This window comes from Chrysochloris asiatica, unplaced genomic scaffold (genome assembly GCF_000296735.1).
Source record: "Chrysochloris asiatica unplaced genomic scaffold, ChrAsi1.0 scaffold00014, whole genome shotgun sequence".
In the NCBI taxonomy this organism is placed as follows: Eukaryota; Metazoa; Chordata; class Mammalia; order Afrosoricida; family Chrysochloridae; genus Chrysochloris; species Chrysochloris asiatica.
Genome location: NW_006408532.1, coordinates 24,550,434 through 24,568,136, shown reverse-complemented (window position 1 = coordinate 24,568,136; position 17,703 = coordinate 24,550,434). Strand labels below are relative to the sequence as shown.

General features: G+C 44.8%; 1 protein-coding gene across 1 annotated transcript in view; it reads left to right on the top strand.

Annotated features, from left to right (window-relative positions):
* GNA14 (guanine nucleotide binding protein (G protein), alpha 14) overlaps window positions 1–17,395 on the top strand; it is a 276,644-nt gene extending 259,249 nt beyond the window's left edge. The window contains exons 3-7 of the mRNA XM_006834930.1: window positions 4,372–4,526; window positions 9,920–10,048; window positions 12,340–12,469; window positions 16,008–16,161; window positions 17,205–17,395. Of these exons, the coding sequence (XP_006834993.1) occupies window positions 4,372–4,526; window positions 9,920–10,048; window positions 12,340–12,469; window positions 16,008–16,161; window positions 17,205–17,395 (759 nt within the window). The remainder of the gene's footprint in view (window positions 1–4,371; window positions 4,527–9,919; window positions 10,049–12,339; window positions 12,470–16,007; window positions 16,162–17,204) is intronic.
* Window positions 17,396–17,703: the final 308 nt, after the last annotated feature.

The following is a 17,703-nucleotide window of genomic DNA, read 5'->3' as shown; positions in this document are numbered from 1 at the left end:
CAGCGAGCATGCTAGACTGCTCGTGGGTTCCCTTTAACTTTCAGTCTTTGAAGGTGGTTTTTCCTGATGGGCTGAATTTTCTTGTTTTCAGACTTTCAAAGCCAACAGCTTGCTTGAAACTCAAAAAGTCAGACAGTCTGCTTTTTTCATAGGTCTTTCAATAGGTTCTCCCAGCAGTTCTGGGTAGGTCTGCATGTCTTTTCAAATGGGAATACCCCAACTCAGAAGGTTCTGGATGGGGCTCCACATTCCACCTAAGGTCCCATACAGTACAAAGACTTAACAAGAAACCTGTTTCTCTGGGCAAATTCCAACTCCCCTTTTAGCAAATCCAGTCAATTACAGGTTGAAGGCAGATTTGCAAGCTTTCTGTAATCATAATTCCCAATATTCATTTCCATCACACACGTATGTCTATATTACAGTAGTAGGCAGGGGAAAACAATATCCATAAGGCAGTGAAACACATAAACTTTCTTTTTTATCCCTCCCTTCCCCATTCAACCTGTGTCTCAATCTATGTATCTACTCACATAACACTGTTGTTCCAAAGCGGTGTATGTATCACTATTTACCTCTGTCTCCTTTAGCCCAGGCATACATTCTTATATCTTCATCAAACTTAATCATTCATCTGCCCCCTCTCTCTTCTTGTATATTGCCCACCCCTCCTTTCCTAGTGCCCTCCCCATCACACGAACTAACATGTGTCTACCCTCTAGTCAATGAACCACTCTTCCCTCCCTGCCACCCCTGGTAACCATCGAAGAATGTTTCTTCTAGATTGGAAACCTTTTCTTACACTTTCACAATAATGGTCCCATACATATTTGTCCTTTTAGGATTGACTAAGGAGCTCTAGTAACGTAGTGGTTACGAATCAGGCTGCAAACCTCAAGGTCAGCGATTCGAAACTACCAGCTGCTCCATGGGAGAAAGATGAGGCTTTCTGCTCCTGTAAAGATTTACAGCCTTGGAAACCCTGTTCAGGGTTGCTATGGGTCAGAACCGACTCGACAGCACTTAACAACAACAACAAAAGTTCACTCAGCATAATATCCTCCAGGTTCATCAATGTTATGAGGTGTTTTGCAGCTTTATCATTATTCTTCAGCATTGCATAGTATTCCATTGTGTGTGTACCAAAGTTTTGTTTGCCCATTCTTCCACTGATGAGCACTTAGGCTGTTTCCATCTTTTTGCTATTGTGAATAATGGTGCAATGAACATCAGTGCGCATGTGTTTACTCTTGACCTGGCTTTTATTTCTTGTGAATGTATACCAAGTAGAAGGATTGGTGGGTCATAAGGCATTTGAAAGCTAATTTTTCACAATTAAGTCTAGGAGAGCAGTATACAAGGCCTGTGCCACAGAAAACAAGAGTGCTGACTGCCACAAAGTTAGATAGATGCATCAGCAAATCCCACTTCTGATCTCTAGCTCCTTTCTCACTGTGCCCTATGCAGACTTCATTACCTTCCCTGAGCACTTGTATACAACGAATGTTGACTGAATGCATGCATCCTTGTTTGTTACTGTTGTTAAGTGCTGTTGAGTTGGTTCTGACTCATAGTGGCCCTATATAGGGTTTCTGAGGCTTTAAATCTTCACGGGAGCAGAAAGCCTCATCAAAGCCTCATTGTTCTTCCTTGGAGTGGCTGGCATGCTCAAACCATAGACCTTGTGGTTCACAGTCCAGTGCTTATGGTATAGAGCCACCATGCTCCTGTATGCATCCATAGAGGACACCAAGGAGCCCTGGTAGCGTAGTGGTTACAAATCGGGCTGCAAACCGCAAGTTCAGCAGTTCAAAACTACCAGCTGTTTCTTGGGAGAAAGATGAGGCTTTCTGCTCCCGTAAAGATTTACAGCCTCAGAAACCCTGTACAGGATCGTTATGAGTCGGAACTGACTCCACGGCACATAACTACCACCAACCATGGTGTGGCGCTATAGGATAAACACTGGACTTCTAACCATAAAGTTGGTGGTTCAAGCCCATCAGTCACTCCTTGGGAACACTACACAGGATTGCTGTGAGTCGGAATCAGCTCGATGGCACTTAACAACAACAATAATGTGTGTTAGGGCCTGAGGACCCCTGGTGGTGCGGTGGGTTAAACACTGGGCTGTTAACTACAAGTTTGGTGGTTTAAACCTACCAAGCACTCTGAAGGAAAAAGATGAAGCTAGGGTGCAGCTCTACCATGTCCTATAAAATCGCTGTAAGCTGAAATTAACATGATGTCAGTGGGCTTCTTTTGTTTGTTTGGTTTGGTGCTCCGTTCTGAGATTGAAGGGCAAATGATATAGTGACTCCCACTCTGAGATGTTTCCTAACTTACCAGGATAACAGGAAAACAGGCATTTTAATTTCAGAGGGCAGAGCTAAATGATGCGATCTTGGAGGAGGGATGAGTAGGCGGCACCTCTTCCACTTTCCATAAGTCTCGTCCAATCTCTCCATTCATTATTCTCTTTGGCTAAGAATAGGGTTGTTGTTGTTGTTAGGTGCCATCGAGTTGGTGCTGACTCATAGGGACCCTGTATAGGGTTTCCTAGGAGTAGCTGGTAAGCTTGAACCACTGATCCTGTGGTTCAAACCGACCTTGCAGTCCAGCGCATAAAACCGTAGCATCACAGGTAGATGATACAATATGTGCCTATGAGGTGGGATTAGAAGTTATGGCCAGTGGTTCAAACCCACCAGCCACTCTCAGAAACTGTATACAGGGTCCCTATGAGGCAGAACTGACTTGACGACACAATCAACAAACAGCAATGTGATAAAACTAACTCAGCTTCCCTTTGGATAATACTTTCTAGTTTATTATGCAGGCTCTCTGGAAAATCACTGGCTTGTTTGACAAATGGCAAAACTGAGACTGGTAGTTTATTGAAGTTCTTAAATGCCCCACTTCTCTACACAGACTCCGAGTTGTGATTCCCGGACTGGGTATCACTCAGTGTGATCATGTGATTGTGCCCTGAGCTGTGTAAGTCTGTAAGAACTCTCTCTCCCCAGCCTGGACAATAGAAAATGAAAGCAGCTTTTCAGTAAATACTGCATTCGGTACAGTTGAGGCGGCCCTAGCTGTTGAGTGGGTGCTGTGCTGACTCACAACTGTGAGTGATCAGTCAGTGCTGCCTGGCACCATGGCTGTGGGGTGCGGGAAGGTGGGAGAGAGAGAGCAGAGGTGGGTCCCTTTCTCTCTGGCTTGTCTGCAGCAACTTGTGGACAAGGAAGGGAGGCAGAGTCTCTAGGGCCACCATGTGGAAAAGTGATGAACTCTGGCCAACCTGATCATTCTCCTTCTCTAGGGTTTGCTCAGATTTCTGGCCTTGCGCTAGCCTTCCATTGATTAAATGAGATAATGTATGTAAAGCTCTTGGCACTTAACATGTGGCCAATAAATGGTAACTGCTGTAATGATGATAATTACAGTAATATAATCATGATCTTATCGAATACTGTAATACCAGAGCAATTATGTAAAGCATTAATTATTTAATAACCACGACAATAATACATATAACAATATTATAGTAATCAGGGCTCCTGGTGTGGCGCAGCAGGATCAGTACTGAACTGCGAACCACAAGGTTGGCAGTTCAAACCCACCAACTGCGCCTTGGAAACCCTGTGCAGGGTCACTATGCGTCAGAACCAACTCTACGGCACTTAACAACAGTAACAACAACAATCAGAGACGTACCATGGGGACTGGGGTGGTGTAGTGAGACTGGCCTGCATAAAAACAACATTAGCAGGCAAACTTTTAGCTGATATTATTATTGATTATTGTTTTTCAGTTTTCAGAGACAATATTGCCTGTATGGAAGTGAGTGTGGGGGTACAGAGATAGGCCGCTTCTACCACCCACCCTTGGTAGGCCCTGATGATAATTGTTGCTAAGTGCTATCCAGTTGGATTTGACTCATCGTGATCCTGTATAGGGTTTCCAAGGAGTGGCTGGTGGGTTTGAACTAAAAACCTTGTGGTTAGAAGTCCAGTGCCAAGCCTACGGCGCCATACTAGAGTCCATGATGATAATGATTATGTTTAAATTGTTCTGTTGGCTACACACCCATTCCAATGACTAGTGTGTTAATAAGGAAGTCTTTGGGGGGGAGTTGTTCAGATTTGTATGTCCAGGACTGGGCCTTGAAGCCTGGTGAAGCTGGCCCTAGGACAGTGTGGGGACAGAGGCCTTGGGCTATGTGTGGCACTCTGCTCAGAGCTGAGCAGCCCCTCTGAGGACAGCCACCACACACCACACCTGGAGTCCTCCTCCCCGATGTAGAGATCCAGTGACAGACAAGTGGCTTCCTTCCCTTTGCCTCATGGAGATTTTTCTTTCTTTGAGTAGGAGAATGCCCAGATCATCAAAGAAGTGGAAGTGGACAAGGTGTCGGCGTTATCCAGAACCCAGGTCGAGGCCATCAAACAGCTTTGGCAGGATCCCGGGATCCAGGAATGCTACGACCGCAGGAGGGAGTACCAGCTGTCAGACTCTACCAAATAGTGAGTATAGAACCCTGGTCCACCGCTGCCCAGAGGGCTTTCAGACAAGCCTGCGGGGGTGCCGGGAAGCAGCTTGTTAAAAGGAGAGTACTCAGTGACAGTAGTCCAGGTGTGGCACTGTGGGTTAATGCGCCAGACTGCAAAGCCATTTGAACTGCAAGGTCGGCAGTTCAAACTCACCAACTGCTCCTCGGAAACCCTATAGATGGTTGTTATGGGTCAGAATTGACTCGACAGCACTTAAGAACAACAACAACTCAGTGACAATGCTTTGAAGAATGAGCACCATCTCATTCTTGCTTTTCTGTGTCCCATAAGGTCAGTGGTTCAAATCCACCAGCCATTCCTTGGAAACCTTGGTCATTTTGAGTGAGAACCAACTCAATGTCACTTAATCACAACAAACAAATTGGCTCCCAATTCATGGTAACCCAGTGCATGACAGACCTAAACACTGCCTGGTCCTGTACCATCTTCAGGGTCAGTGGCAGATCAGACCATGTTTTATTGGCTGAGTTTTGGAAGTAGACCTTTCTTCATCTGGGAGCTCCGCTGAAAACCTGTTTAGCATCAGAGTAACACAAAGGCCCACGCTGACAGACAGTGGTTCTCCTGAGTAGAAGGAGAGAGTTGTGCATACCATTTTCTAAATGCCTTCTTTCAACCTGTGGGTCCCGGGGCCCCCCACCACATACACCCATCTTTCCTCATTGTGTTCTAAGACTGCCACTTTCAAGGAAAGACTCAGTCAAATTTGGTTTCCCTGAGGGGGATTGATCTCAAATAGGTTGCTGCTAAAATGATCTGATTTAAACATGTACACCTGCTCCTGCCTTCCACCTGTCTCCTCTCCACCTCTCGGCCTCTCTGACTTTCTGGTCAGAAGGCAGCAGGTCCATTTTTCCCAACTCCAGAGTTACAATAGGCCTGTCAGATGCTGGTCTGGTGCTGCCCTCTACTGGGCATAATGTGAATCTGAGGTTAGCACATGTTAAGTGCCATTAAGTCAGTTCTGACTCATAGGGACCCTGTTTAGGGATTCCAAGAAGTGGCTGGTGGATTTTCACTCTCAACCTTGTAGTTAGCAGTCCATTGCTTATCCTACATTGCTACAGCAGGGTTCCACATGGTTGTTGTTGTAAAGTGCTGTTGAGTTTGTGCCAACTCATAGCGGCTCTGTATAGGATTTCCGAGGAGCGGCTGGTGAGTTTGAACCGCTGACCTTGTAGTTCAAACCAACCTTGAGGTCCAGTACTTATCCTACAGCACCACCCGTAAGTGCTTTTTAAAATTAAATTTACTTTATTTGTTTATTGACTGCTTGCTTAGACCTGTTGTTGTTAGCTGCCATGGAACTAGCCCCCAGCTCATGGCTACCTCCTGCACAGTGGAATGAAACCCTGCCTGGTCCCACACCATACTCATGGTCAGCTGTGCATTGGACCGATTTGATTCAGCGGGTTTTCATTGGCTGATTTTTAAAAACAGATCTCCAGGCCTTTCTTCCTAGCCTATCTTAGGCCGGAAGCTCCGCTGAAACTTGCTCAGCATTACGAGAGCAACATGAAGCGGTGGTTGTGATGAGGGGCGTTGGTTGGGAATCGAACCTCAGTCGCCTACATGGAAGGTGAACTTCCACTGTCCCTCTGCTAAGGCCTACATTTGAGACACAGAAAACTCTAGTTTTTAGCCATTGATCTATTAAATTAAAAAGAAATCGATTGTCCTGCATACAAACTATCCAGAGATCACAGAATTGCATTTTCTTAAGAATTTTCTGAGGCAGCGCCTCTGTCAGCCTGGTTACAAAGTGAGTAGTTTGATCCCGGTCCTGCCTTTTGGAGAGTCAATGATTCCTACTTGGGATGTTCAACCCTGTCTCCCTTGCCACATACCATCCATCGTAGTTTGTCTGGATGTTTCTGAAACCCTTTCCCCAGGCCAATCCCTTCCCTCCAGCCAGTTGTCTTAGCTGGCTCTGGTCAGGTGGTTCATCCCATTGTCCACACAAGGCAGTGGACAGAAGAGGAAACCTCAAATACTGCCTCCTGCTGTTTCACTGGTCTTTTGGCACTTACGACAGACTGAGTGTTTGATGTCATTGTTCCTGGTGGACCAAGTTGATCTGACTACAGTAGCACTTAGGTGCAAGCACATCAGGCAGGACAAGGAAATAGACTCTGGTCTAGGCTCTGGGTCAGCACAAAAAAGAAATGGAAGGGAGTGTCCCAGGCACACTCCCCTTTGAAAGCTCAGCCTGGTGTGATTTGCTTCTGTGAAGGTTCTGGGCACTGGCTGGGGCTTTTGATGTCCATCTACATGGAAAACACCCATCGGGACTGATGTAGGATGTAGTGCCTTGAAAATTGGGCAAGATACTCTAGAGGAACATAGGGAGTGGATAGGGTGGAGGACAGAGGTGGAGCAGGAAAAAATGGCATGACGTAGACAATTGTCTAACCTTCAGAACTGCTAAGATAGGACCTCGTGTGCCTTTTCCTCAGCCTGGCTCAGGGGTTCTCAACTGAAAGTGATTTTGCTCCCCACCTACCTCCCTCAGGGCATTTGTATCTGGAGACTTTTTGTCATCACAACTGAGTAAGTGCTACTGACATCTTGTGGATTGAGGCCAGAGATGTGGCTGAACATCCTTTTAACGGTGCATCTAAAACATCATTCCGTTAAGTTCAGCTTCAGCCTGAACCTGGAAACCTTATGTGGCAAGTATAGTCAGTCCTATGGGGTTGCTATAAGCCTGAATAAGCTTGGTGGCAATGGGTATAGGTAATGTTTCATTGCATAAATATGCTGTATTTTGTTTATTCGTTCCTCTTTTCACAGACACTTGGAATGGTTTTCACCTTTTGACAATTGTAAAGCATGCTGCAGTGAACCTTTGTGTACAGGTTTCTGTATGTAATTCTGTTTTTAATTCTATGGGGTAGATGCATAGGATTGGAATCTCTGAGGCATGTGGTAGTCCTGTGACAGACCACTTTTGATACACCTGGCAAGTAATTATGGGCTCCCATGAGGGTGATGCTATATTGGAGAACTGCAGTGTTAAGGAATATGAGGGAACATTAGGGTGAAAAGACTTGAAGCTAGTTGTCCCCCTAACTGGAATCAGTGCCTCCACAAGAGTAGGAACTCTGTCGGCCTGTTTTGCTGCTGCTTTCCTATCATCTACAGCACAGTTTTATAAATAAAGCTTTATTGTATTGAAATACACCCATTGTTGTTGTTGTTAAGTACCACGGAGTTAGTTCCAACTCATAGTGACCCTGTACAGGGTCTCCGAGGCTGTAAATCTTTACAGGAACAGAAAGCCTCATCTTTCTCCCACAGAACAGCTGGTACAGTTTTGAACTCCTGACCATACCCATTCATTTATTATTCTCTACGTCTGTTTTTGAGCTACAAGAGTAGAGCTGACTCATTGCTATAGAAACTGTTTGTGGCTCACACGCTGAACAGAATGTATTCTTTGTCCCTTTATGGAAAACATTTGCAGACCCTTGCTATAGAATGATATCTGGTACATCAAGATACTTGTTAAATTGTTTTGCCTGTCTGTTAGTTTCCTGTTCTATATCTTTCAGAAAATCCAGTTAACTTCACTGACCCTTGGTTTTTCTCAGATATAAAAGAAGGTTGGTGGTGCCTGTTTTTAGGGTGATTTGGGGATAGAGATAATGTATGTGAAGTATGTAGAATTGGGTGGTGGTACTGTCAGCATACTCACCTTACATTGTTGTTGTTGTTGTTAAGTGCCGTCGAGTCGGTTCCTACCCATAGCGACCCTGTACAGGGTTTCCGAGGGTGTAAATCCTTGCATTATTACTTACTTAATCATTTCTTTCTTCCATTCTCTTTCATTAGCAAGTTGTATGTGTGCATCACTGTCCCCTGCTCTGCCCAACTCGATCCCTTCCATATCAGAGACATTATGTTAATGGTACTCTAACCAAACGAAAACTCGAGATAAGGGCATGCGCTTGTGCTAATAATGTCTGCTGATTTGGCCACTCAGTCATTCATGTAAAAAGTGGCTACTCCGTGCCAGGCACTGCAACGTGAGTTGTAGGTACAACCACAAACAGACATGCTTTGCCATCAGGGAACACAGCCTGGTGAGATGAGACAATGATGTCCGAGTCATTCACGACTGTGAAGAGTTCTGGGAGCAGGGATGGGGAAGGGTGTTGTAGTAGGAGTTGGCTCTCAGAAAAGTTCATTATTGGAATCAATGAATCTTGGGGGAGAGTTGTCACTTTCAGTTGGAGTGACTTCCTTTTCTTCACTAGGGAGTCCGTGGATGGTCCAAGTGGTTGGTATGTTTGGTTGCTAACTCAAAAGTTGGGAGTTCAAGTCCACTCAATGGTCCTTTGGGAAAAAAAGATCTGATAATCGACTTCCAAAAACCTAGCCATTGAAAACCTACGGAGCACAGTTCTGTTCTGACACACATGTGACGCCATGAGTTGGAATTGATTAGACAGCAACCAGTTCTTGCTTTAGTAAAATGGACATATCTCTGTTTTATGAAAGTAGTTTCTGCTTGTCTTCCCTCAGTTTCTAGGCTCATGGGTGTCTGGTGAGAAGGGTTTGCCTAATGGTTCCTTGGCTTCCCTTCATTCTGACCCATTTGGCCCATGGCGTCAGCGCTGCCCCAGGCTGGCTTAGGGTGGCTCGTAGCTGTACTGAGAACATGAGTTGTGGCCAGCACCTGAGTAAAAGTTCCTTTTCTCTCAAATGCCTTTTTGTAAAGTTGTTGTTATTGTTGTTAAGTGCCGTCAGTAGGCCTGAAAATTTAAAAATAAAACCAAAACAGGTGGCATCTGGACTTATCCCAGGTGAAGTGATATGTCTTAAGCTCAGGACTTTAGTATATAGTCAAAAATAATCCAAGGCAGGTTTGGGGAAAATTCTCTTTTGTGGTTGCTGTTCTTTTAAAACAGTTTTTCCTTTGCCTGTTATCTTGGAAACTCTAGCTTGTTGAGCAAAAGCATTACAGAACAGCATCCACATTGTCTGGTGTCTTGGATGAGGGTGCAGGGGAGGAAGGAACACATGGGAAGTCAGAGAGCCATGGCCAATATCCTATTCCTTCCAGCACATAGATTGCTATCTGGCCCTGTTTAGAACCAGAAGGAAAATATGGGGTGATATGCAGATTTTACAGAAGCCTCATGACAGTGTTTCTAACCCGTTTTGTCTTCCAAACAGTCACTGGTGGGTGGTGGGGTCTAGCACGGAGCTGGCTCTCAAGACACGGCGAATGATGAGCTCCGTGCATCTGTGTGTGGGGTCACTGGGAGCTGGGGCTGACCTCCCTTTTCTACAATCGACATTTATTCCACCCCAACCCCCACTCTCTCTCTCCATCCCAGTTACCTGACTGACATCGACCGAATCGCCACACCGTCCTTTGTGCCAACACAGCAAGATGTGCTCCGGGTGCGAGTGCCCACGACAGGTATCATCGAGTATCCCTTTGACTTGGAAAACATCATCTTTCGGTAAGACGGTCTCCCCAAGCATGGCCAATGAGTCATTTTTCTACCCAGGATTGGAAGTTCCCAGATGTGTTTGTTTTGGTTTATTGTAGTAACATACATGTAAGAAGACATTTGCCATTTTAACCATTTTTGAAACGTACTTTTCCATGAGTTTAATTACATGCACTGTGTTGAGCAACCATCACTACCAACATTTAAAAGAATGTGTGATGCTAAACCCCTCCATATAGTGGAGTCTTGGTGCGGCCCAGCGGGATAACGCACTGGACCGCAAATTTCAAATCCACCTGTCGCTCCTTGGCAACCCTAGAGAGGGCCACTATGAGTAGGAACTGACTCGAGGGCACTAAACAACGACAAGTCTTATAAGCAGACTACTTACAGCTGAGTAATATGAATTTCCACTTACATATATAAGGTGTTACAGAATTGCAACCTTTAAAGCTCCTTTTCATCCAGCATTCCTCCTGAGAATGCCCATCACGCACACTTTTCGAGCTGAGACAAGAGCCCTGTCTTCCCATGTCTAGTCCCTGTCTGTTCCCACCCTCCCACCACAGTGCAACTCAAAACTCGTCAGGTTGGAGGAGCCCTCTTGTGCAGCCCCCGCGATGTTCTGCATCTGTTTAAGCACATCCCTGAATTTGAGGGCAGTCGTGTGCTTGTTTGCCCACGGGTTTATTTATACAAACCATTCAGAGCCAACTAGTGCCCATAGCTTCCAAAATTCTCTCAGTCAGAGATTCCCAAGATTAAAAGAAGAAGAAGATGACTTTGACATTTCTTCTCTTTTTCGCGAGCTTTGATGTGTCTGGTTAACAAGTTTAACATCCTCCACCAGTGAACACCACGTGTCCTTTCCTAGCTCATTGCACCTCTGCCCGGTGAATCATTCCAGGTGGGGAGTTTTGACCTTTGCAGCTGAGTTCCTTTGACTGGCTTCTTCAAGTCCAATCTCGTGATCATTTCCGTTTTCCTTTCCAGCGCCCTCCCTTGCTGTTCCATGTGAGGTGGGCAGGGCAGCTGTGGCTGTACCTCTACCACAAGAGCAGGGCTCCATCTTTGATTTTCTTCCCAGTACCTTTGGAACAGCCACCTAACCACTGGTCCAGTGTCTTATGGAATGGGTCTGTCACAGAGGGTAGCCTTGGCAGTTTGTGGGCTATATCTACTCTACTGCTGTGTTCTCTTGGCCCATTCAGTTTGTTTGTTGTTGTTGCTTTTTAAAATTTAAGCCAACATTTAACAGTTGGGGTGCTTCAATTAAAACATTAGCTTTCGAGTTTCTCTTGAAAAAATCAAAGGATCTGGTAAGAGTGAACCTGGTTTTTGCCTAGCAATAGTTGGTAGGGTTTGGTAGCAGCTCTTCTTTCAGATGGGATCACCAACCTTCACAAAGTTCATGTTTTTCTACTCAGGAAAGGCCCCCAGGTCTCGTGCATGTAATCTGTTTCGTACTTGGATTATTTCAGTTTGTGACCTCTGGGTTGAGTCTCTGAAACTGTAACACACACACACACACGAATGCAGTTGCCATGGAGTTGGAGTTAGAAATGTGCTTCATAGGTCATCAATAGCTGATTTTTCAGAATGAGATTGCCAGGCCTTACTTCCTGGGCACCTGTGGATGAACTTGAACCTCCAGTTCTTCAGTTAGCCTCCAAATGCATTAACCAGTGCACCATGAGGGTCTCCACTCTTTCCAAACACACTGGTAAAGGCTTTCAATTGTCCTATTGAACAGAAGGTACTTGTAGCCTCTGACCCCAATTCAGTGTCAGTATGAGTCGGAACCAACTCAAGGCACTTAACAACAACTACAACAACATAGGAAGAAGGGGTTGCCTTGGCTAATGCAGAAAGGATTTGTGGGTAAATTAGGGTATCCATGAAAAACAAGAAAGGTCCTAGGGTCAGAAGAAAGCTGGGTGGGCCTGCAAGGCCACTTGCCTATCTGCTCCTGTGTCTAGTGACCTGGATTCTCTGTCAGTCGGAGCCCAAACCAAGTGAATGCTGTGTTTTCTGCCTGGACTGCTTCCCAACCAGACCCCCAGGCAGGTCCACCTGAGTCATTTCTGCATTTGTATTTAAACCTTCACTTTGTTTTGTGACTCCTTTGCTAGGAAACATCCAGGGATTTCCCATTGCAGTGGTGTGCAAATGGTTTAATCTAAAAATTATTGAGGACCACAAAGGGCACCATTTTCTGTGGAATAATGATGTAAGTCTTTTACCCCCAAAGGGTCATGTGTTCCAACTGTTGCATGATCTTCTGGGTTTCTGTTGGACAGGATGGTGGATGTTGGTGGCCAGCGATCTGAAAGACGGAAATGGATTCATTGCTTTGAAAGCGTCACTTCCATTATTTTTTTGGTTGCTTTGAGCGAATATGACCAGGTCCTGGCTGAGTGTGACAATGAGGTATGTTGGATGGGGAATTGAATTAGCTCTAGAAGACGAGACCCATCTCTACAGCTTTCAAGAAACCAGGCAACTCGGGCAATAGGCCCCATTCCTAAGGCCAAGGAGTCTTGGTCATCAAAGTGTAAGTCCTTGAACTAGTAGAGGAGGCTGGGTATTTGTTAGACGTGAAGACTGTGAATCAACCCAGACCTATGGCATCAGAATCTGCACTGTGATCTAAGGAAGTTCAAATACACACTGGCCTGGAACCTAGGTTCTCAAACTTGGAATCATGCTGGAATTCCTAAGGAACTTAAAAAAAAAAAAGTGTCCAGCCCCAGAGATTCTGATTTAATTAATAGTGGGTGTGGCCTGGGGCTGGGTATTTTTAGATGTTCCCCAGGTGATTCAAACCTACCAGCTGTTTCTTGGAAGCCCTAAAGAGTCGCTATGAGTCAGAACCGACTCCACGCTCTCAACAACTGGTGGCTCTAGTGCACTGCTAAGGTGAAAACCACTCAGAAGCAGAGGTTTTCATCTCTGGCTGCACACTGGGAGCTTTTTTAAATGTCATCATTTAGACCCCACAAAAATGATTCTTACTTACTGAGGCTTTGGTTAGGGTATCTTTTCCAAGCTCCCCCAGGGCTTTTGCGCAAAGTTGAGAAACACTGTTTGTAATAAACTTCATTTGAGCAGTTCGAATTTCTATAGGCCCATAAACCAAAACCAAACTCACTGCCATGGAGTGGATTTCAACTCCGAGCAACTCTGTACAGAGTTTTCAAGACTGTAAATCTTTAGTGCTGATGAGTTTGAACTGCTGGCCAGCATTTAGCAGTCCATTGCTTATCCTGTCGTGCCCCAGGACTCCTCCATAGTCCCATGGCACTCCCCAAGTAGGTCCGTAATTACTGCCAGTGTCCCTTCTTGTTGTTAAGTGCCATCAAGTTGGTTCTGATGTAGGGTTTTCAAGGAGCAGCTGGTGGGTTTGACTTTGAGGTATGCAGTCCACTGCTTATCTTACAGCACCACACCGGACTCCACCAGTGTCCCTAGGTAGCACAAATCCTTTGTGCCCGACAAGTAACCTAAATGTTGGCAGTACTATGAAGTAAAAGCCTGGTGATGTGTTTCTGTTGACATCCAGCCAAGAAACCCCTATGTTGTTGTTAGGAGCCATCAAGTTGGTACTGACTCATATCGACCCTATGCACAACAGAATGAAACACTGCCCGGTCCTGGGTCAACCTCACAATTGTTGCCATGCTTGAGCCCACTGAAGCTGCCATATTGCCAATCCATCTCGTTGGAGGTCTTCCTCTTTTTCTCTGACTCTCCACCCTACCAAAAATGATATTCTTCTCTAGCGACTGGTCCCTCCTGACAATATGTCCAAGGTTGTGAGGTTGGGGAATTTTCTGTGTGGGGTAAGTCCTGCCCATCATCTTTCCTCTTAAGTTGACATGAGATCTCTTGAGCTTTATAAAACATAATCTTATACATTTATAAAAATGTCTCCAAGACATGAAAATCAATTATTAAAGGACTCTGTCCAGTATTAGGCAGAAACTTTGAACAAATGGGAGTCCTGGTGTGGCACTGTGGATTATTGCACTGGACTATAAAGTTGGTTCGAACCATAAGATTGGCAGTTCAAGCTCACCAGCCGCTCCTTGGAAACCCTATACAGAGTTGCTATAGATCAGAACCGACTTGACGGCACTTAACAACAACAATGAAAAAATTACAGGAGTCCTGGTATGATGCTGTAGGATAAAAAACTAGACTAAAATGTTGGTTTGAACTGCAAGGTCGATGGTTCAAACCCACCAGCCATACCTCAGAAACCTTATACAGGGTTGCTATGAATCGGAACTGATTGTATGGCACTTAACAACAGCAACAACAACATGAACGAATCTTGGCTGCCACCCAGCTTTTTCAAGTAGGAAGATTTTGTTTTAAAAAGCAAAGGCATCCAGTTATCAATATAAAAAATTATCTCCAAATTTGTCTCAGGAATCACTGTGACATTTCTCAGGAAATTCAAAAGTTTAGTCAGATGCTCAAGGGATCAGTACAGCCTGATGCGCTTAGAAATTAAACATGTTCTCCTCATAAATATCACAAATATTTACGGGAAAATGAAATGGGTCCACACATTGCCCACCTGGTTCTAGGTGAGCGTTAGATCTGCCCACCAGGCTATAGAGAAACTGTGTCTTCATATATGAATATGTAATTCCTTGGAGAGCTTTTTTGGCATGGTCATAATAAATGTAAACGGAGTTTTTAAAACAAGGCAGATAAAAGTGAGAGGTTACCTCTCTGGTAATAAATACTGGATCATATTCCTAAAACGTATCGAGAGGCAGAATAAGTATGGGTGTCTGGAAGAGAAGGGAAATGCACCACATCTCATTTATTGATAAGGTTGGGTTCCAAAGACCAAGTCGATAAGTGATAATCGGGGTTACATGAAAATGGAGGGATGACCACACCATATCACAAAATGGATTGGTACATAGCTGCCACAAACGACTGAATCCTGGCCCAGCCAAGCTGGTGCATAACCTCAACCGGCACAGCTAGCGTTCCTCTTGCCTCGCACCTCAGCATTCGTGACGGACATAAAATAGCTGCACAGCCTTTTTACCACTGACAGGCAATACGTGAGGAGCAGGTATGGAGACTCAGTGATTGTCTCTGAAGTGAATGTGCTGAAACACTTAGAACTAGAATGATTATTGTCACCAGGTAAGATTGGTATGTGTCCTGTCTGCTCTCCACAAATTAGGAGCCTTGGTCGCATAGTGGATTATGAGCTGAGCTGCTCACCCCAAGCTCAGTGGCTCCGCAGGAGAAAGATGAGGTTTTCTGTTCTTGAAAAGATTTACAGCCTCAGAAAGCCAATATAGGGTCGCTGTGAGTTGGAACTGACTCCACGGCATGCAACCACCACCACCAATACTTTCTTGTCTACATCTAGATTACTGTCCTTCCACCTAACCTTCCCTAGGTCCTACTAACTATCATATGAGCACGGGAAAGTTTTGTATTATTAAGAACAATAGTATGCTCATCCATAAAAATGGGGATGCTCTTCCCCTGGTTGAGCCTCCCTGTCTTACATGCATGTAAAGTATTAGCTTGCTTCCTTGCCAGCATCTGGAGGTGCCTGCCCAACTCGTAACTCACAAAGTGGGCTTCTCAGATCTGAAGCTAACTTCCCCATTTGATCGTTCCAAAATTGTAAGACACAGAAAACTATTGTCCAATGTGTATATGAACCTTCTTTTTCAAAGTTGCACAAAAGCCTTTCTCCTTTTCTTGCATTTGGGGTAAAGGGATTTGGAGCTTTGTGCAGGAGGCAGGAGGTACGTTTCATCCATGACAGGGTGGGGATAGGGCCCACCAGCTTCAGCGAGGGCAGAGACACAGGGATTGCAGCTGGGTTAGTGGAATGGACAGATGGAACCAGTCATGCGGTACATTGCTTCCAAAGTATTGCTTTTCTTTCTGGTTTATTCTAAGATCCTTGTTTCTCCCTTAGAACCGCATGGAAGAAAGCAAAGCCTTATTTAAAACCATTATCACCTACCCCTGGTTTCTGAACTCCTCTGTGATTTTGTTCTTAAACAAGAAGGATCTTCTGGAAGAGAAAATCATGTATTCTCATCTAATTAGCTATTTCCCACAGTATACAGGTAAGTCAGTGCAGGTATGGGGTTTGGGGTACTGGCCTCCCACACAGTCAAAAATCCATGTATAATTTACCGTTGACCCTTGAACAACACGGGCTTGAATCACCCAGACCCGCTTGTATGCAGATTTCTTTCCTGTTGCTGTTACCATGAGCTTAGTGTGATGAGACGCGCTATGGAGCGGTTCACCTCTTGAGGCATCTCCTTTGGAAAGCTTTTCTCACCCTGTGTTGGCAATCTGGTCCTCCTTGTGCTGGGCTGACCAGCTTGTGCTTGTCTGTTCATTCAGCTGTCTCCCAGGTCGGGACCAATCAGTGCCTGGTATTTCTCAGGAGTAGGTTGAAATGTGGCATCTCTTCATCCAGACCCAGGGTGGGTGTTGAAGCTCTTTATTTACATCACTTCTCACGGGGCAGGAGCGTATGCTCTCATTAGATCACATTGACATCATAGCAGGGAGCCCTAAGCTTTAAAATCAGACTTGGGTGCCTTCTGTTAGCTCCTACAATCTACCTTTTCCCTCTACTAGCCCACTTCTCTCTGGCTGTCTAAGGATGCCCTCCAAATTAAAGTTGGTCACTATTTTTAAACAAGTCATTTTATTTAAAGTGCAATTTTCTAGTACCAGTGGACATTTAAAAATACTATTTTATGGATTCAAGTTGAGGCACAATAAGAAATAACACTCCAGGGAAACTCTCCCTAGAAATAAAATAAGAAAGATCAATGAAGGATCCCAAATAAATACAAACGTCTTGCTGTTGAGTCGATTCTGACTCACAGCGCCCCTATAGGACAGCGGAGAACTGCCCCGTGGTTCATGGAAACAGACTGCCGCCTCTTGCTCCCACGGAGCAGCTGGTGGGTTCGAACCATGGACTTTCTCTTTAGCAGCTGAGTGCTTACCCTTCCAAGTGCTTACTGCTCCACCAGGCCTTCTTCCAATGAGAACAAGCAAGCAGTAAGCATCATTGTCGGGAGGACACCATGGTGACTCAATATCTATCTTCTTTATTCCTCTAATTGGACTTTGTTCCTCTAACTAGGACCAAAGCAGGATGTAAAAGCCGCCAGAGACTTTATCCTGAAGCTTTATCAAGACCAGAATCCTGACAAGGAGAAAGTCATCTACTCCCACTTCACATGTGCCACAGATACAGAGAATATCCGCTTCGTGTTTGCTGCTGTAAAAGACACCATTCTCCAACTAAACCTGAGAGAATTCAACCTAGTTTAAAAGCTGCTGCCCACTCCTCCACCACAACTGAAGACAAGCTTTAGCGACTCTTATTTGCAAATGCTCTAACATCACCTGACCCAATCCAATGCAGATCACAGGACAAAAATGGGCAATGCAATCTGGAAGAGATTTGAGTTTACTAAAACCGTTTTAAAGTCTTTATTCTCAGATTATTTTTTCTAGCTATTTCTCTGGTTTTGGCTGTACAATTGTGTAATTTTTGAATCTGATATTTTATAGACTTTTTAAAAGCCACTGTGATTTATTGTATTTTTTTTTATTAAGTGTGTTTAATAATAATGATT